Genomic DNA, 15,319 nt, shown 5'->3' with positions numbered 1-15,319 from the left:
TTGTGCAACAACAAAAATTTGTCATGATTTGCCCAATAACACAAAATGCCTGACAAGCAACAAAGCAAGCCTTAAATCTAACCAAAAATCATTTCTCCTGGACAACTCTTCCTAGTTTACCAATTTATTGCTATTTCAAAGCTGATGTGGGGGGTGGCGGGGGGGGGGGGGGGGGGGTTGCCAACTTGTTTTTCAGTTTAGTTTCATGAGTAGAATGAAAAGGAAAAGTGACATTGTCATTAATGCCAACACTAAACATGTATATATATCCAGTAAACTGAATCATTCCACATCATTTCAATAAAAGAATTATTGAAATGATTTATGCAACAGGTAACTAACTGGCTAACTAACTAACTAATTAACCAACATCAGAGATGTGACAGCAAGATGTGCAGAGAACATTACAATTGACTGGTAACACCAGGATTGACTCATTGTTAGTTTAATTTTTTTTAAAAATTGTTTTCATTGCCATCATGTTTCTGCTGCACAGTAGAGTTGATTGTGATGTCATGCGTTAAGTCCTGTTTGCAAATCTGAAGGCAGAGTCCTCAGTGAAGTACAACATTTAGCACTTAAGCTACGATTGTTACAGAGACAATGTACAGCTGCAACAGAACTGACTTCCTGGACAGTGTGTGGCTATTTATACAAACTGCTGATATTCCAGAATAAATGAACTTTGCAAACACAAGCTATTTCAGGAACTTCATAGACATTATTAATACTAAATAACAAATAATTTCAATCAATCAGGTTTGCACTGGTGACCCACAGTATGAGAGGCAGCAATGTTAAAGCAACACTGCACTGCAAGCACCACAGCTCATGGCATTGCTCCCTCTTCTGGAGGAACATGTATATATATCCAGTAAACTGAATCATTCCACATCATTTCAATAAAAGAATCATTGAAATGATCTGTGGAACAGGTAACTAACTGGCTGACTGACTAACTTGAGCCTTGAGCAGCTTCTGGTGAAGTATCAGTGCAGCAGCAGTGCAGTAGCGAGTCTCATATTTAGCTTTCATATTTGTTTTGTAGTTTGATTCTTAATTTCTTTCCGAGTGTTTGTGTGCTTGCATATTTAATTACATAAAATCCTTGCGTATTCTCATATTTGAGAGGAGGAATATTGCTTATTGATAGCCGTAGAGTATAAATTCACAGAGTCATTAGATATTAGCAGTAGGACGGATAGGGTGTGTGCGTGCTGTGTGCGGGCGCAGGAGGAACTGGCCGCAGTTCGCGAGCAGCTGAGCGTGCTGTTGTCCACGGTCAGCCGCCTTCAGGCTGCTTACTCGAGGTGCACCGACAGCGGAGGGTCTGGCACGTCGCTTGAGACACCCCAGGTGTCGCTTGCTGCGTCCACTGACTCAGCCGCTGAGGCACCTTCTAGTGTACCCGGCGCGTTGGGGCTGCCCTCACCTCAGGCTGAGTGGCGGACTGCAATGCGTTTGTGTCGCTCGAGGCAGAGGGTCAATGTGGAGGCTGTCCGGCTGGCCTCGCCCATTCGTCCTGTCAGTGGGCAGGTGGCCGCTCCTTCAGCAGGGCCCGAGCAGGCACACGGGGGCAAAGGCTTGCTGGTTATTGCGAGCTCCAATGTTAGGCGGGTGATGGAGCCCCTTAGGGAAAAAGCGTACAGGGCTGGAAAGAAATCCAACGTGCACTCGGTTTGTGTGCTGGGGGGCCTCATCCAAGATGTGGAGGCGGCCTTGCCTGTGGCTGTCAAGCGTACGGGGTGCAGTCATCTGCAAGTAGTTGCTCACTTTGGCACCAATGATGCCTGTCGCTTGGGTTCTGAGGCGATCCTTAGTTTGTACAGGTGGCTGGCGGATTTGGTGAAGACCGCTGGCCTCGTACGCAGGGTGCAAGCAGAGCTCTCTATTTGCAGCATCGTTCCCAGAGTGGATCGGGGTCCTTTGGTTTGGGGCCGCAGTCTTGGCTGCAGATTTCTAGACTTGCGCTATTGGGTGGGGAATTGTAGGATGCCCCTAGATAGGTCAGGGGTGCACTACACAAAGGAAGTGGCTACTTGGGTAGCAGAGTACTTGTGGCGTGCACATGGGGGTTTCTTAGGTTAGGCAGTAGTATGAGGTGTACTGATGAACACTCACCAGTCGATGTGCAGGCAGGTAAATCAGGACATGCTCAGTGTAAAGACACTTAAGCTATCAAGATATTAGCAGTAAATTTTCAGTGTTTGGAATAAAGTTCCTGAATTTACTGCCCTCCAGGAAGCGTGTGGCGTGCAAGTTATTCTCGGGACTGAGACCTGGCTGAATCCTGAGATAGGAAGTTCTGAAATAAGTAGTGAGGGTTGGAACGTGCATTGGAAAGACAGACTGGACACTGTAGGAGGTGGTGTCTTCATTGCAGTTGACAAAAATATTGTGTCTACTGAGGTCGAAGTAGAGTGTGATTGTGAAGTTATCTGGATACGTTTAACAGGGCTAGGGGAAATAAAGTTAAATGTGGGGTGTTATTACCGGCTACCAGGTTCCATCGTGACAGTTCTAGAATCATTCAAAGGGAGTCAAAATTCTGTATCGCAGAAGTACCTGGATCATGCTATATTAGTCGGAGGTGACTTCAACCTACCTAGTATAGACTGGGATGTCTATGGATTCATTACAGGTGGTACAGACAAGCCATCATGTGAATTACTTTTGAACACATTATCCAAAAATTGTCTTGAGCAGCTAAATCGACAGCCAATGCGTAATGGAAATATTTTAGATCTGGTAGCCACAAACAGACCAAACCTCATTGACAGTGTAAGTGTTGAGACAGGGATTAGAGATCATGATGTTGTCGTTACGACTATGGTTACGAAAGTTAAAAAGTCAGTCAAGAAGGCTAGGAGAGTATTTTTACTAGAAAGAGCAGATAGGCAGTTGTTAACATCCCACTTAGTAAATGAATCAACTTCATGGGCAAATTTTAAATACATTGTAAATCACGCATTGGACAAGTATGTGCCGAAAAAGTGGGTTACGGTCGGAAAAGACCCACCGTGGTTTAACAGCGCAATTCAGAGAATGCTCAGGAAGCAAAGGCAGTTGCACTCTCGGTACAAGAAAGATCGGGAGAATGAGGACAGGCAAAAGTTCGTAGAGATTCGTGCTGCTGTAAAAAGAGCAATGTGCCAAGCATTCAACCGTTACCACCGTCATATCTTAGCAAAAGATCTTGCTGAAAACCCAAGGAAATTCTGGTCTTACGTAAAATCAGTAAGCGGGTCGAAGGCTTCCACCCAGTCACTCACTGCTCAGTCTGGCCCGGCAAACAGAAGACAGCAGGTGAAATTTTGAATTTAGCATTTGAGAAATCTTTCACGCAGAAGGATCATACAAACATACCGCTGTTGAGTCTCGTACAGATTCCCGTATGGAGGACATAGTAATATACATCCCTGGGGTTGTGAAGCAGCTGAATGGGTTGAAAATAAATAAATCACCAGGTCCTGCCGGCCGGAGTGGCCGAGCGGTTAAAGGCGCTACAGTCTGGAGCCGCACGACCGCTACGGTCGCAGGTTCGAATCCTGCCTCGGGCGTGGATGTGTGTGATGTCCTTAGGTTAGTTAGGTTTAAGTAGTTCTAAGTTCTAGGGGACTTATGACCACAGCAGTTGAGTCCCATAGTGCTCAGAGCCATTTGAACCATTTTGAACCAGGTCCTAATGGAATTCCAATTCGGTTTTACAGAGAGTACTCTACTGCGTTGGCTCCTTACTTAGCTTGCATTTATTGTGAATATCTTGCCCAACATAAAGTACCGAGCGACTGGAAAAAAGCGCAGGTGATGCCTGTATGTAAGAAGGGTAGAAGGATGGATCCTCAAAATTACAGACCAATATGCTTGACGTCGGTTTGTTGCAGGATTCTCGAACATATTCTAAGTTCGAATATAATGAATTTCCTTGAGACAGAGAAGTTGCTGTCCATGCATCAGCACAGCTTTAGAAAGCATCGCTCCTGCAAAACGCAACTTGCCCATTTTTCACATGATATCTTGTGAACCATGGATGTAGGGTATCAGACGGATGCCACATTCCTTGACTTCCGGAAAACATTTGACTCGGTGCCCCACTGCAGACTCCTAAGGCACGAGCATATGGGATTGGTTTCGAAATATGTGACTGGCTCGAAGGCTTCTTAAGTAATAGAATCCAGTAGGTTGTCCTTGATGGTGAGTGTTCATTGGAGGTGAGGGTATCATCTGGAGTGCCCCAGGGAAGTGTGGTAGGTCTGCTGTTGTTTTCTATCTACATAAATGATCTTTTGGATAGGGTGGATAGCAGTGCGCGGCTGTTTGCTGATGATGCTTTGATGTACGGGAAGGTGTCGTCATTGAGTGACTGTAGGAGGATACAAGATGACTTGGACAGGATTTGTGATTGGTGTAAAGAATGGCAGCTAACTCTAAATATAGATAAATGTAAATTAATGCAGATGAATAGGAAAAAGAATCCTGTAATGTTTGAATATTCCATTAGTAGTGTAGCACTTGACACAGTCACGTCGATTAAATATTTGGGCGTAACATTGCAGAGCGATATGAAGTGGGACAAGCATGTAATGTTAAGGATATTGGTCTGTAATTTTGAGGCTCTGTCCTTCTACCTTTCTTACTTACAGGCATCACCTGTGCTTTTTTCCAGTTGCTCGGGACTTTATGTTGGGCAAGAGATTCGCGATAACTGCAAGCTAAGTAAGGAGCTAATGTAGTAGAGTACTCTCTGTAAAACCGAATTGGAATCCCATCAGGACCTGGTGATTTATTTATTTTCAACCCATTCAGCTGCTTCACAACCCCAGGGATGTCTATCACTATGTCCTCCATATGAGAATCTGTACGAGACTCAAACGGCGGTATGTTTGTATGATCCTCCTGCGTGAAAGATTTCTCAAATGCTAAATTTAAAATTTCAGCTTTCGTTTTGCTGTCTTCCATTGCCAGACTAGACTGATCAGTGAGTGACTGGATGGAAGCCTTCGACCCGCTTACCGATTTTACGTAAGACCAGAATTTCCTTGGGTTTTCAGCAAGATCTTTTGCTAAGGTATGACGGTGGTAATGGTTGAATGCTTCGTGCATTGCTCTTTTTACAGCAGCATGAATCTCTACTAACTTTTGCCTGTCCTCATTCTCCTGATCTTTCTTGTACCGAGAGTGCAACTGCCTTTGCTTCCTGAGCATTCTCTGAATTGTGCTGTTAAACCACGGTGGGTCTTTTCCATCCGTGATCCACTTTTTCAGCACATACTTGTCCAATGCGTGATTTACAATGTGTTTAAAATTTGCCCATAATTCTTCCACGCCCATCGTACCGGAAGTAAATGAAGTCGATTCACTTACTAAGTGGGATGCTAACAACTGCCATCAAGAATTATCTAGGCAGTTCTTTTCCTGGTCAGCCTCATCAACCTCTCACTTTGTCAGTAGCCTTTCTGCATGTTCATGCTCCTTTTATGCAATCTAGTGTGTCATAAGCGGATGTCAGTGAATAGATATCTTTTTTCGTGATTTTGTTCAGTCATCAGTAGTTGGTGCAAAAATTTTGTATGCTGTCCTTCTTCTTCACAAGGACTCTCAAAAGGTTCAGTGATGTCATCTTGCAGAATCTTCTCCAGTTCTTCCCATATTATCCGTCATTCAGTTGGAAGTGCACCTACATGATTAGTAGGTGATCCCCTGTGTTGATATCGTATTTTGCCACAGGCTGTTGTGATGCTTGAAAGAACTCCCATCCAAGAACAATATGATGTCTACATTGTGTAAAATGACAAATTCAAAGGACTGCACTTCCTCATTGATAATTATTCTTGCAATACATGTTCCACTCAGCTGGACACAGTTCCCATTTGTGACCATGAGTTCTGTCGCTTTCATATCACAGAACACAATCTTCTTTAGCGGGCAACAATAAGCATTTAGCATTACAGAAAAAGAAGCCTCTGAATCTACTAGCACCTAGATTGATTGGGTATCAGCGATGACATCAGTTAAATTTCCTGTCATCGCCATATGGCACAATAGTCATTGAAAATTCGCCTTTTTCCCTGAGTTAGCATATAATCTATCCAAGGTGTCCACACTGAAGACCAGCTGATGTGTTGTCCTCCATCCTCCAAATGTCTGTTCTTCTGCAGGCACTTTACTTGGTGGAGGAGTTAAAGGTTACACCTACATTGGTTGGATGCAGGGTTGTCATTTGATGGTAGCAGCTTAAGTCCAAGCTGACCAAATTCATTCTTCAAGAGATGTTCGACTGGTGCTGGAGACTAATGTCAAAGTTTGATACACCTCTTCTTCAGCATTCTCTTTTACCTTCTCATGTATAGTGTCGACTTTAATGGATGCCTACCTCTTGCACAATTGGTCCAACAGTTCTGGCTGCCTTAAAATGTTGTTTCTTTTCTCTTACAACATGGCATTTGTGGGAAGTGAGGGTATTATGGTCTTCCCCAACTGCCATAGGGATGACATTCAGGAGTTGATCATACCTCTGTCATCCAGACCTTTTCTGTTTCATTTCCTCTATATTCTGACACCACTTGATGAACTCTTCTGCTGGAGTGAGAACCTTACCTGAAGGGCTTGATCTGTGTCTTCTCTGACTCAGATTCTCAAATGTAAATGTGAGATTTTGTCAGCTTATTTCATAGACAAATTCACATCACTGTAAAGGGACAAAACATCCTGTGTTTATGACTGTGTTGTTCACCCATGACATTGGGCCCTGATATTTAGTTGTTCTCCTGCACTAAGTGGACTTGCTGTTGGTTGTCACCAAATGCTTTCTTCATTTCATCGGAATTTGTTCCAGTTATTCAGCTTCTCTTTGTTGTTCCCAAACCATTGCTTGGCATTATTGTACTTCAGTGTCATTAGTATACTTTCCAAGACACATTTTAATTTTAAAAATAAATAATCAGTATCAGTGATTTCCTTACAACATTGTTTTTGTAGATTCAATGCAAAATACAGAACATTATTATTATTATTATTATTATTATTATTACTGTTACTATTATTATGATTGTTGTTGTTACTTTCAATTAAGTTTTGAGAGTCAAGTTCTCTTTGTTCAAAATATAGTTTGTTTTAGGTTCATTGAGTTTTGTCAGTGTTGTAGTATCCCAGCTGTTGTTTGAAGAGAGTCATAAAGTTCCAATTATTACCTCAAAAGAATAAAGATGTATAATTAATTTTTTGTCATTTGGAGGTATATGTCTGCAATTCTAGCAAACATTGAAATCCCCACACCACAGCACCATACTCGCCACTAGATAAGCCAGAACAAAATGATGCAGCCCATTGAGAAAGTGGAGATGGGTGTGCAATTTTGTTTTGGATGTTGCTGTACTGGTGTGCTGCATTTCAATGTGACCCAAGTATTGGAGACATATATCTGCAAAAAAACAATAAATTAATTACATAATTTCTTTTTTATTTTTTTTTATTTTTATTTTTATTTTATTTTTTTTTTTTTTCTACTCATTGCAGTATCACACTATTAGTTATTTGGAAATTATTGCTAATATTTATTGACAGTATTTTTCTATGTGTTTTTACATTTTTGTGTCTCTAAACGTTTACACTTGATATTTTTCTGCATATATTTTATCATCACTACAGTAATAGTAATCTTCAGCCCACTCGAAATGGGAACCTCACTATCACCCAATATTATCTCTTTTTTGTCTATCGTTTTTCAGATACATGTAGGGGAAAAGATGGCTTTCCATCTCATGGGCACTAAAATTTAACTGAAAATTAGGACTAAATGTGTGGAAAAATTGCAGAGAGACTGAAAGTAAGACAGCACATACTGTCTGTTCTGTCTCTCTGTGATTATAATCATGTTCTCAATTGAATTCTGTATTTGATACAATAAAATACAGTAGAAGTGGAACATACCATGGATTCAGATATAATGCAGTGCAAAGTATGTCTCCCAAAATAAAATATCATTTATAAATGATTTTTGCACTCTCAGTATATTTCATAGTTTCAAATGGATGATTTTCAAGATGGAAATATCACCATGGAACTCAGCAAACGACCATTGAAGGAAAGCAGGGTCTTGCAACAGTGAATCTTCTTCACAGTTTCCTGAAAGTCTACCCAAAGTAATGGTACATAAAAATTTAAATGATCATCAAGAGCATAATTGTGATGAAATGGTGCTTTATTATCTATTGCTTCCAACCAGAAATTTGGATACAAAGATAAAATCAGGAAATAAGATGGGTTTGAAAATGAATCAAGACAGAATAACAATCCTCTTTGCCACAGATAAATCACACAGTCATAAACTGACACCTCTTTGTATAGGTAAAAGTAGAAGTCAGATGTTTCAAGCATGTAAACATGTCATCATTTCAGTTCACTTACAGGCATTCAAAGAATGCTTGGATGACGTGTGACATTTTTACCAACTTGTTTCAAGAAGAGTCACTTCAATAGTAAATGCAGTTGGGGAAATGTAAATGTTCTTAAAATCTGTAAACTTTAAGAATGTTGCATATTCAGGAGGCCTGGTGGCAAAGCATCAGTCCGACCACTATTAGGAACTGCTGGAACAAGTGTTCTATAGAAGAAAAAACAAGAGATGAAGGCTATAATGACAATAGATGACAAGGATGTTATTGATGCTGTTTGAAATGAGATTAGTGAAGCAGTTCAGGATAAGTATGATAAAACTGAAGAAGAAAGTATAGATGATGTTCCCAGTACATGTCAAATATTGGACAACATAAATAAAATGATTATGTGTATGTAGCGACAAAGTGAACCAAGCCAAATTGAAATGTTGCACCTGATGAGCCTAAGCAACACACATTAAGGAAACTGTGTGAAATGCCCCATCATAGAAAGCTAACTGACTTCCATGAAGCAGTAGAGTAATGTGTAATGTAGCTTGCAGGAAGTATTGTAAATTATCATACTGTATTCGATAGTTTACTTTATATGCTGTTTCGAAACTCTTGTAATTGTTTAGTTGACGTTCAAGTGAAGTTTGTGTAATTGCTGTACTCTGGTACGTTCCTGATATGTTGTACTTCTAATGTTCTTTAAATTTAAATACGGTTTCATGCAGTATTTGTAATATAGCATTATGTATTCATCTTAACTTTCCATGCATAATATGTCATTACACAGCTCTCTCTCAATGTACTGTGGGTACGCTATAAAGCAGAAGAAGGCACGTCCCCTGACAATTGCTTTATATAGGGTTTCTACTGTGTATGTGTTTTAAAGTCTATACCATTTATAGACTCAGCCACTGGCAAGTTTCATTTTTTGCCATGTTTGTTATTCTGCTACAGCCACAGCAGGCTGTTACTGAATCCACTATTTCAAATCTAGGACCAACTCCCAATTTTGTACAAGAGAAACCAAGTGTTTTCTATATACGAGGTGATTATAATTAAACTTTTGCTACATGAACCAGTGTAGGTGGATAAATATTTACCATATTGGTACCCAATTCGATAGAAATGATGTTCAGCCTGCACTGCAAGATTTGCATCATTAGTAGTGTTAGTGTCATGACTTGCTGTTAGGCACCGGTACTGCTACAGGTACAACAATATATAGTTGGAACACAAGCATCTTGTGCATTACAGTTGCAGACAGTCAACAAGGGTTGTGACAAGGTGAGCAGAGCTTTAATTGTAAGGCTGTTTTATGAAAACAACAGCGATAGTGCTGCTGCTCTTTCCAAGTATTGACACATTACAGGAATACAGTTTTCTGTACCAGTGTTGAAAAGCGTGATTCAGAAGTTCAAATTAACTGGAAATTTGGGAATTGCTTCTGGGAGAGGCTGATGGGCAATCATGTCACAAATTGTTGGAGAAGTTACTGTTGCCACTGTGGAAACTCAGTGTGTGATCTTCAAGCAGCACACAAGCTGTGTCATCCAAGAAGTTTTGTGAACATTTGTGAAATGGTGTCTGTACAAACTTCCAGGCAGTCGTGGATGCAAATGGTCATCACACTGAGCAAATTTTGTATCCTGGAACATAAACATTTTGTGCAGTTAAAATTTGTTTCTTTAAATGGTTTATTCATTATTTTTCGTTCACATGTCCTTACAAATGTTTCCACAAAGTTTCATTGTCCTATAATCACTCATTCTTCATGGTGGCCCTCTGAAGTAGCAAAAGCTTAACTACAACCACCCTATATATAACAAAATTAATGCATTTTTCTTAGTTAAAACTTTTCTTTCAGCCTTGATGATCTTCTGCGTGCTGGAATTACATTAGCAGAGAATGTTGTTGTTGTAAATAAAGAGATGTCAAATTCAGCAGAAGAAGACACTCTTGCAGACTGCAATACCATTGTAGCAGTCCAAACAATGTTCAAGTTAGTATTAATGTTAAGATTAATATATTTAAAGTAAAAGTGCTGCTCATTTGTATTATATGCTCCCATTGTAATTGCTTTTCATTCATAATGTATATCTAATAGACACTGCATAGTGTCAACATTTTTTTTTTATTTTATTTTATTAGAAATGAATATCAGTTCATTTCTTTGTATGAAATATTACTACTTTTACATAGCTTATGTATCACTTGTATGCTCATATTAACATCTCCAAACATAGAGCTTTTTTTAATCATTTTACTTTGTATTTGGTGATAACTGTTTGTACAACTGTCATTCTAAGTTACCTGTTCTGCACATGAACTTCCTTTCATTGACTGTATATTGGAGGTATCTTGATAGAGACGCTTTAAGTTGCTTTAGCAATTAGGCTTGCTTTTTTGGAGAAGGCACTCAGAATGTAGCCTGTCATAAGAATAATACATGTTCTCAATTATTTGTATATTGTTATAAAAGCCAAGTTTAGAAACATTACTAGCACAAATTTCAGAAAACTTTTCAGTGACATGATTTACAGTCAAATGAATTCAGCAGCATGACACTGTAGACTTTGAAAACACACTGTTCATCCTTGGCATCACTTCAGCTTGAAAACAAGTGTGTGTGTGTGTGGCCCCTTGTTTTACGTTGGAAAGAGATCGAAGTGTTATTAGATTGATTTCCTGTGATGGAAGAAGTGGGGACCTGTTGTTGCATATTTCCTCTTTAAATATGAGTGATGATTGTCAGTCATTCATAAAGAGTATAAATAGAGAAGTTGGCTATAGGCTTTCACCATCCATGCTGCCAGTTATTAAAGCCCAGCAGGTCACACTGACAATTAGAGATGCAAGTATTAATGGCAAAAAATTGCTGGTACACACCTGATGTCTTGCATGAGTAAAATGTCACTCAGAAGAATTTGTATACTATTCTCGAATGTCTACCAGTCGTCAAGTGAGGCAATAGGCAACAGCAGACTACACTCTGTCCACAAGATGGAACCATTCCTTCTACCATAGGAAATCAATCAGATCAAAAGTGTTGGTGGTTTTTTCCCATTAGAGGGCTCATAATGAAATGAAAGTGGTTTCTTATCAAACAGTACAGGAATATCCAAAAACAACTCTTTTTCAACTTACTCTGGCCAAGAAAGCCTGCTCATTTATACAATTAATACAGTTTGTTGCTATAAGATCTTCAATAAGGGAAATATACTAACAGGAAGTGATAAATTCCATCAAATTGTAAGTTTTTGGAGACTGTTTTAACAAGGACTTGAATTGAAGAAATCAATTATAGTTCAGTTGCAGGAATAATTAGCAGTTTTGTAGTCACAGAACTCAGTGAGCTAATGTTTGTTACATATTTTCACTCATTTATGTCTTACAGAATAATAATTTGGGGCTACTGTTAAAAAGTATTTATAGGATACTAGAAACTAATGGAAATATCTGTGCGGTCTGCACCCTTGCATCTTTCACTCATATGACAAAATTAATTGTAACAGTCTATTCTAGTTTGAGATAACAGTAATACTTACAAAAAATATACAGAAGAAATATGTAGTTCACTATCATCTAATGAATCTAACTTTACCTTATAAGGATAAGTCGTCACATAGCTGAGGCACTGAATTGTTGATATACACTTAACAAGTCTGGAAAAATTACCAAGCTTTCATATGATGTCCTCCTCCAGAGCTAATTAGTTCAGAATTAATATACACTCACATTCATACCCACATGCAAATATACGTAAAAAGTCATTTTCTCACAGTTGGGTGACCTGTGGGCAGCACGTCTGTAGTGAAAAGCAGTTCCTTGCCTTGTGTGCTAAAGGTTTTACTATGGCCTTCATAGACAGTCCTTACCATCCAAAGCTAGTCCATCAATAGATCTGTTCCGTATCTGCATGTGTCCCAAATCCTCCAACCAGTCCCATGAACCATCTGCATAGGTGTAGCTCAGTCCTCTGCACCTGTTTCAGCTACTTATTATCATTAATTTATTTTATTTATTTATTTTATTAATTTCCTAATGGGTTCTTTCTATTTCCTGATGGGTTCTTCTATGGGAGGTTCTGGATTTGAGGGGATGAGGAAGTGGCTCTAGCTACTTCCTAATAGCTATTAGGAAATAGCTAGAGCCACTTCCTCATCCCCTCAAATCCAGTACCTCCCACAGAAGAACCCCAGAAGTGCTCCACTTGTGACAGGATACTTTCTGGGACTGGATCAGACTCTGAATGTGGCTCTTCAACAGGGATACAACTTCCTCAAATCCTGCCCTGAAATAAGATCCATGCTTCATTAAATCCTCCCCACTCCACCAAGAGTGTATTTCTGCCGTCCACCTAACCTTCGTACCTCTTGGTTCATCCCTATGAAATCTCCAAACCACCTTCCCTACCCTCTGGCTCCTACCCTTGTAACCACCCCGGGTGTAAGACCTGTCCCATGCACCCTCTCACCACCACCTACTCCAGTCCTGTAACCCGGAAGGTGTACACGATCAAGGGCAGAGCCATGTGTGAAAGCACCCATGTGATTTACCAACTGACATGCCTACACTGTGAAGCCTTCTATGTGGGAATGACCAGCAACATACTGTCCATTCACACGAACGGACACTGGCAGACAGTGTTTGTTGGTAATGAGGATCACCCTGTGGCTAAACATGTCTTGGTGCACGGCCAGCACATCTTGGCGCAGTGTTACACCATCCAGTTTATCTGGATACTTCCCACTGACACCAACCTATCAGAACTCCGGAGATGGGAACTTGCCCTTCAATATATTCTCTCTTCCCGTTAGCCACCAGGCCTGAACCTCCGCTAATTTCAAGTTGCCGCCACTTGTACCTCACCTGTCATTCAACAACATCTTTGCCTCTGTACTTCCACCTCGACTGACATCTCTGCCTAACCTCTTTGCATTTACATATGTCTGCCTGTGTCTGTATATGTGCAGATGGGTATGTGTGTGTGTGCTAGTGTATACCTGTCCTTTTTTTCCCCTTAAGGTAAGTCTTTCCGCTCTCGGGATTGGAATGACACCTTACCCTCTCCCTTAAAACCCACATCCTTTCATCTTTCCCTCTCCATCCCTCTTTCCTGATGAAGCAATCTTGGGTTGCGAAAGCTTGAAATTTGTGTGTTTTTTATTGTCTCTATCAACATACCAAACGAGAAAGTAATGGTATGTTGATAGACACAATAATATATATATATATATATATATATATATATATATATATATAATGGAAGGAAACATTCCACGTGGGAAAAATTATATATAAAAACAAAGATGAGGTGACTTACCGAACAAAAGCGCTGGCAGGTCGATAGACACACAAACAAACACAAACATACACACAAAATTCAAGCTTTCGCAACAAACTGTTGCCTCATCAGGAAAGAGAGAAGGAGAGGGGAAGACGAAAGGAAGTGGGTTTTAAGGGAGAGGGTAAGGAGTCATTCCAATCCCGGGAGCAGAAAGACTTACCTTAGGGGGAAAAAAGGACAGGTATACACTCGCACACACGCACATATCCATCCACACATACAGACACAAGCAGACTGTATGTGTGGATGGATATGTGCGTGTGTGCGAGTGTATACCTGTCCTTTTTTCCCCCTAAGGTAAGTCTTCCGCTCCCGGGATTGGAATGACTCCTTACCCTCTCCCTTAAAACCCACTTCCTTTCGTCTTCCCCTCTCCTTCCCTCTTTCCTGATGAGGCAACAGTTTGTTGCGAAAGCTTGAATTTTGTGTGTATGTTTGTGTTTGTTTGTGTGTCTATCGACCTGCCAGCGCTTTTGTTCGGTAAATCACCTCATCTTTGTTTTTATATATATATATATATATATATATATATATATATATATCTGTGTGTGTGTGTGTGAGAGAGAGAGAGAGAGAGAGAGGTTCAGCACAAAAGTCCTAAGTCTGATCATTACCGCGTATATGCACGAGTATTATCTTATTTAGCACGTGACTAAAACACACAATATACTTAAACAATGGATATCCAGGATGGAATGTAACAATATTATGAGAAGGAAAGTTACCCCTCACCATATAGCGGAGAAGCCGAATCGCAGTTAGGCACAACATAAGGACGCTCATAATTAAAGCTTTCAGTCATTGAGGCCTTTGTCAACAATACACACACACACACACACACACACACACACACACACACACACACACACATTAAACACAACTCTCACACACACATGTAAACACAACTCTCACACACACGACTGCAGCATCAGGCAACTGAAACCACACTGTGAGCAATAGCACCAGTGCATGATGGGAGTGGTGACTGGGTGGGGGTAATGAGGAGGTTGGGATTCATTGGGGGAGGGATAGTATGGTGTGGTTGGCAGACAGTGAAGTGCTGCAGGTTAGGCGGAGGGCAGGGATGAGATGGGGTAGGGGGCAGGGAGTAGGGGAAAAGGAGAAAAATAAAAGGTCTGGGTGTGGTGGTGGAATGATGACTGTGTAGTGATGGAATGGGAACAGGGAAGGTGCTGGATGGGTGAGGACAGTGACTAACGAAGATTGAGGCCAGGAGGGAGGGTTACAAGAATGGGGGCTGTATTGCAGGGAAAGTTACCACCTGCGAAATTGAGAAAAGCTGGTGGTTGGTGGGAAGGATCTTTATGGGACAGGCCTTGAAGCAGTCATTGAAATGAAGGATATCATGTATGGCAGTGTTTTCAGCAACAAGGTGATCCACTTGTTTCTTGGCCACAATTTGTCAGTAGCCTTTATTGCGGACAGACAGCATATTAGTGTCATGCCTACATAGAATGCAGCACAGTGGTTGCAGCTTAGCTTGTAGACCACATGACTGGTTTCGCAGGTAACCCTGCCTTTTATCAGGTAGGTGATGTTAGTGACTGGACTGGAGTAGGTGGTG

At 40.6% G+C, this 15,319-nt stretch overlaps 1 protein-coding gene across 1 annotated transcript in view; it reads left to right on the top strand.

Moving 5' to 3' along the window:
* Positions 1–15,319, top strand: part of LOC126460891 (potassium channel subfamily T member 2) — a 627,462-nt gene that overhangs the window by 527,631 nt on the left and 84,512 nt on the right. Inside the window, exon 18 of the mRNA XM_050095956.1 lies at positions 10,252–10,386. Coding sequence (XP_049951913.1) covers positions 10,252–10,386 — 135 coding nt within the window. The remainder of the gene's footprint in view (positions 1–10,251; positions 10,387–15,319) is intronic.

The sequence above is a fragment of the Schistocerca serialis genome, chromosome 1, assembly GCF_023864345.2.
Source record: "Schistocerca serialis cubense isolate TAMUIC-IGC-003099 chromosome 1, iqSchSeri2.2, whole genome shotgun sequence".
Lineage (NCBI taxonomy): Eukaryota > Metazoa > Arthropoda > Insecta > Orthoptera > Acrididae > Schistocerca > Schistocerca serialis.
Note: the sequence above shows the minus strand (reverse complement) of the source record. Positions and strands in the feature narration are given on the sequence as shown.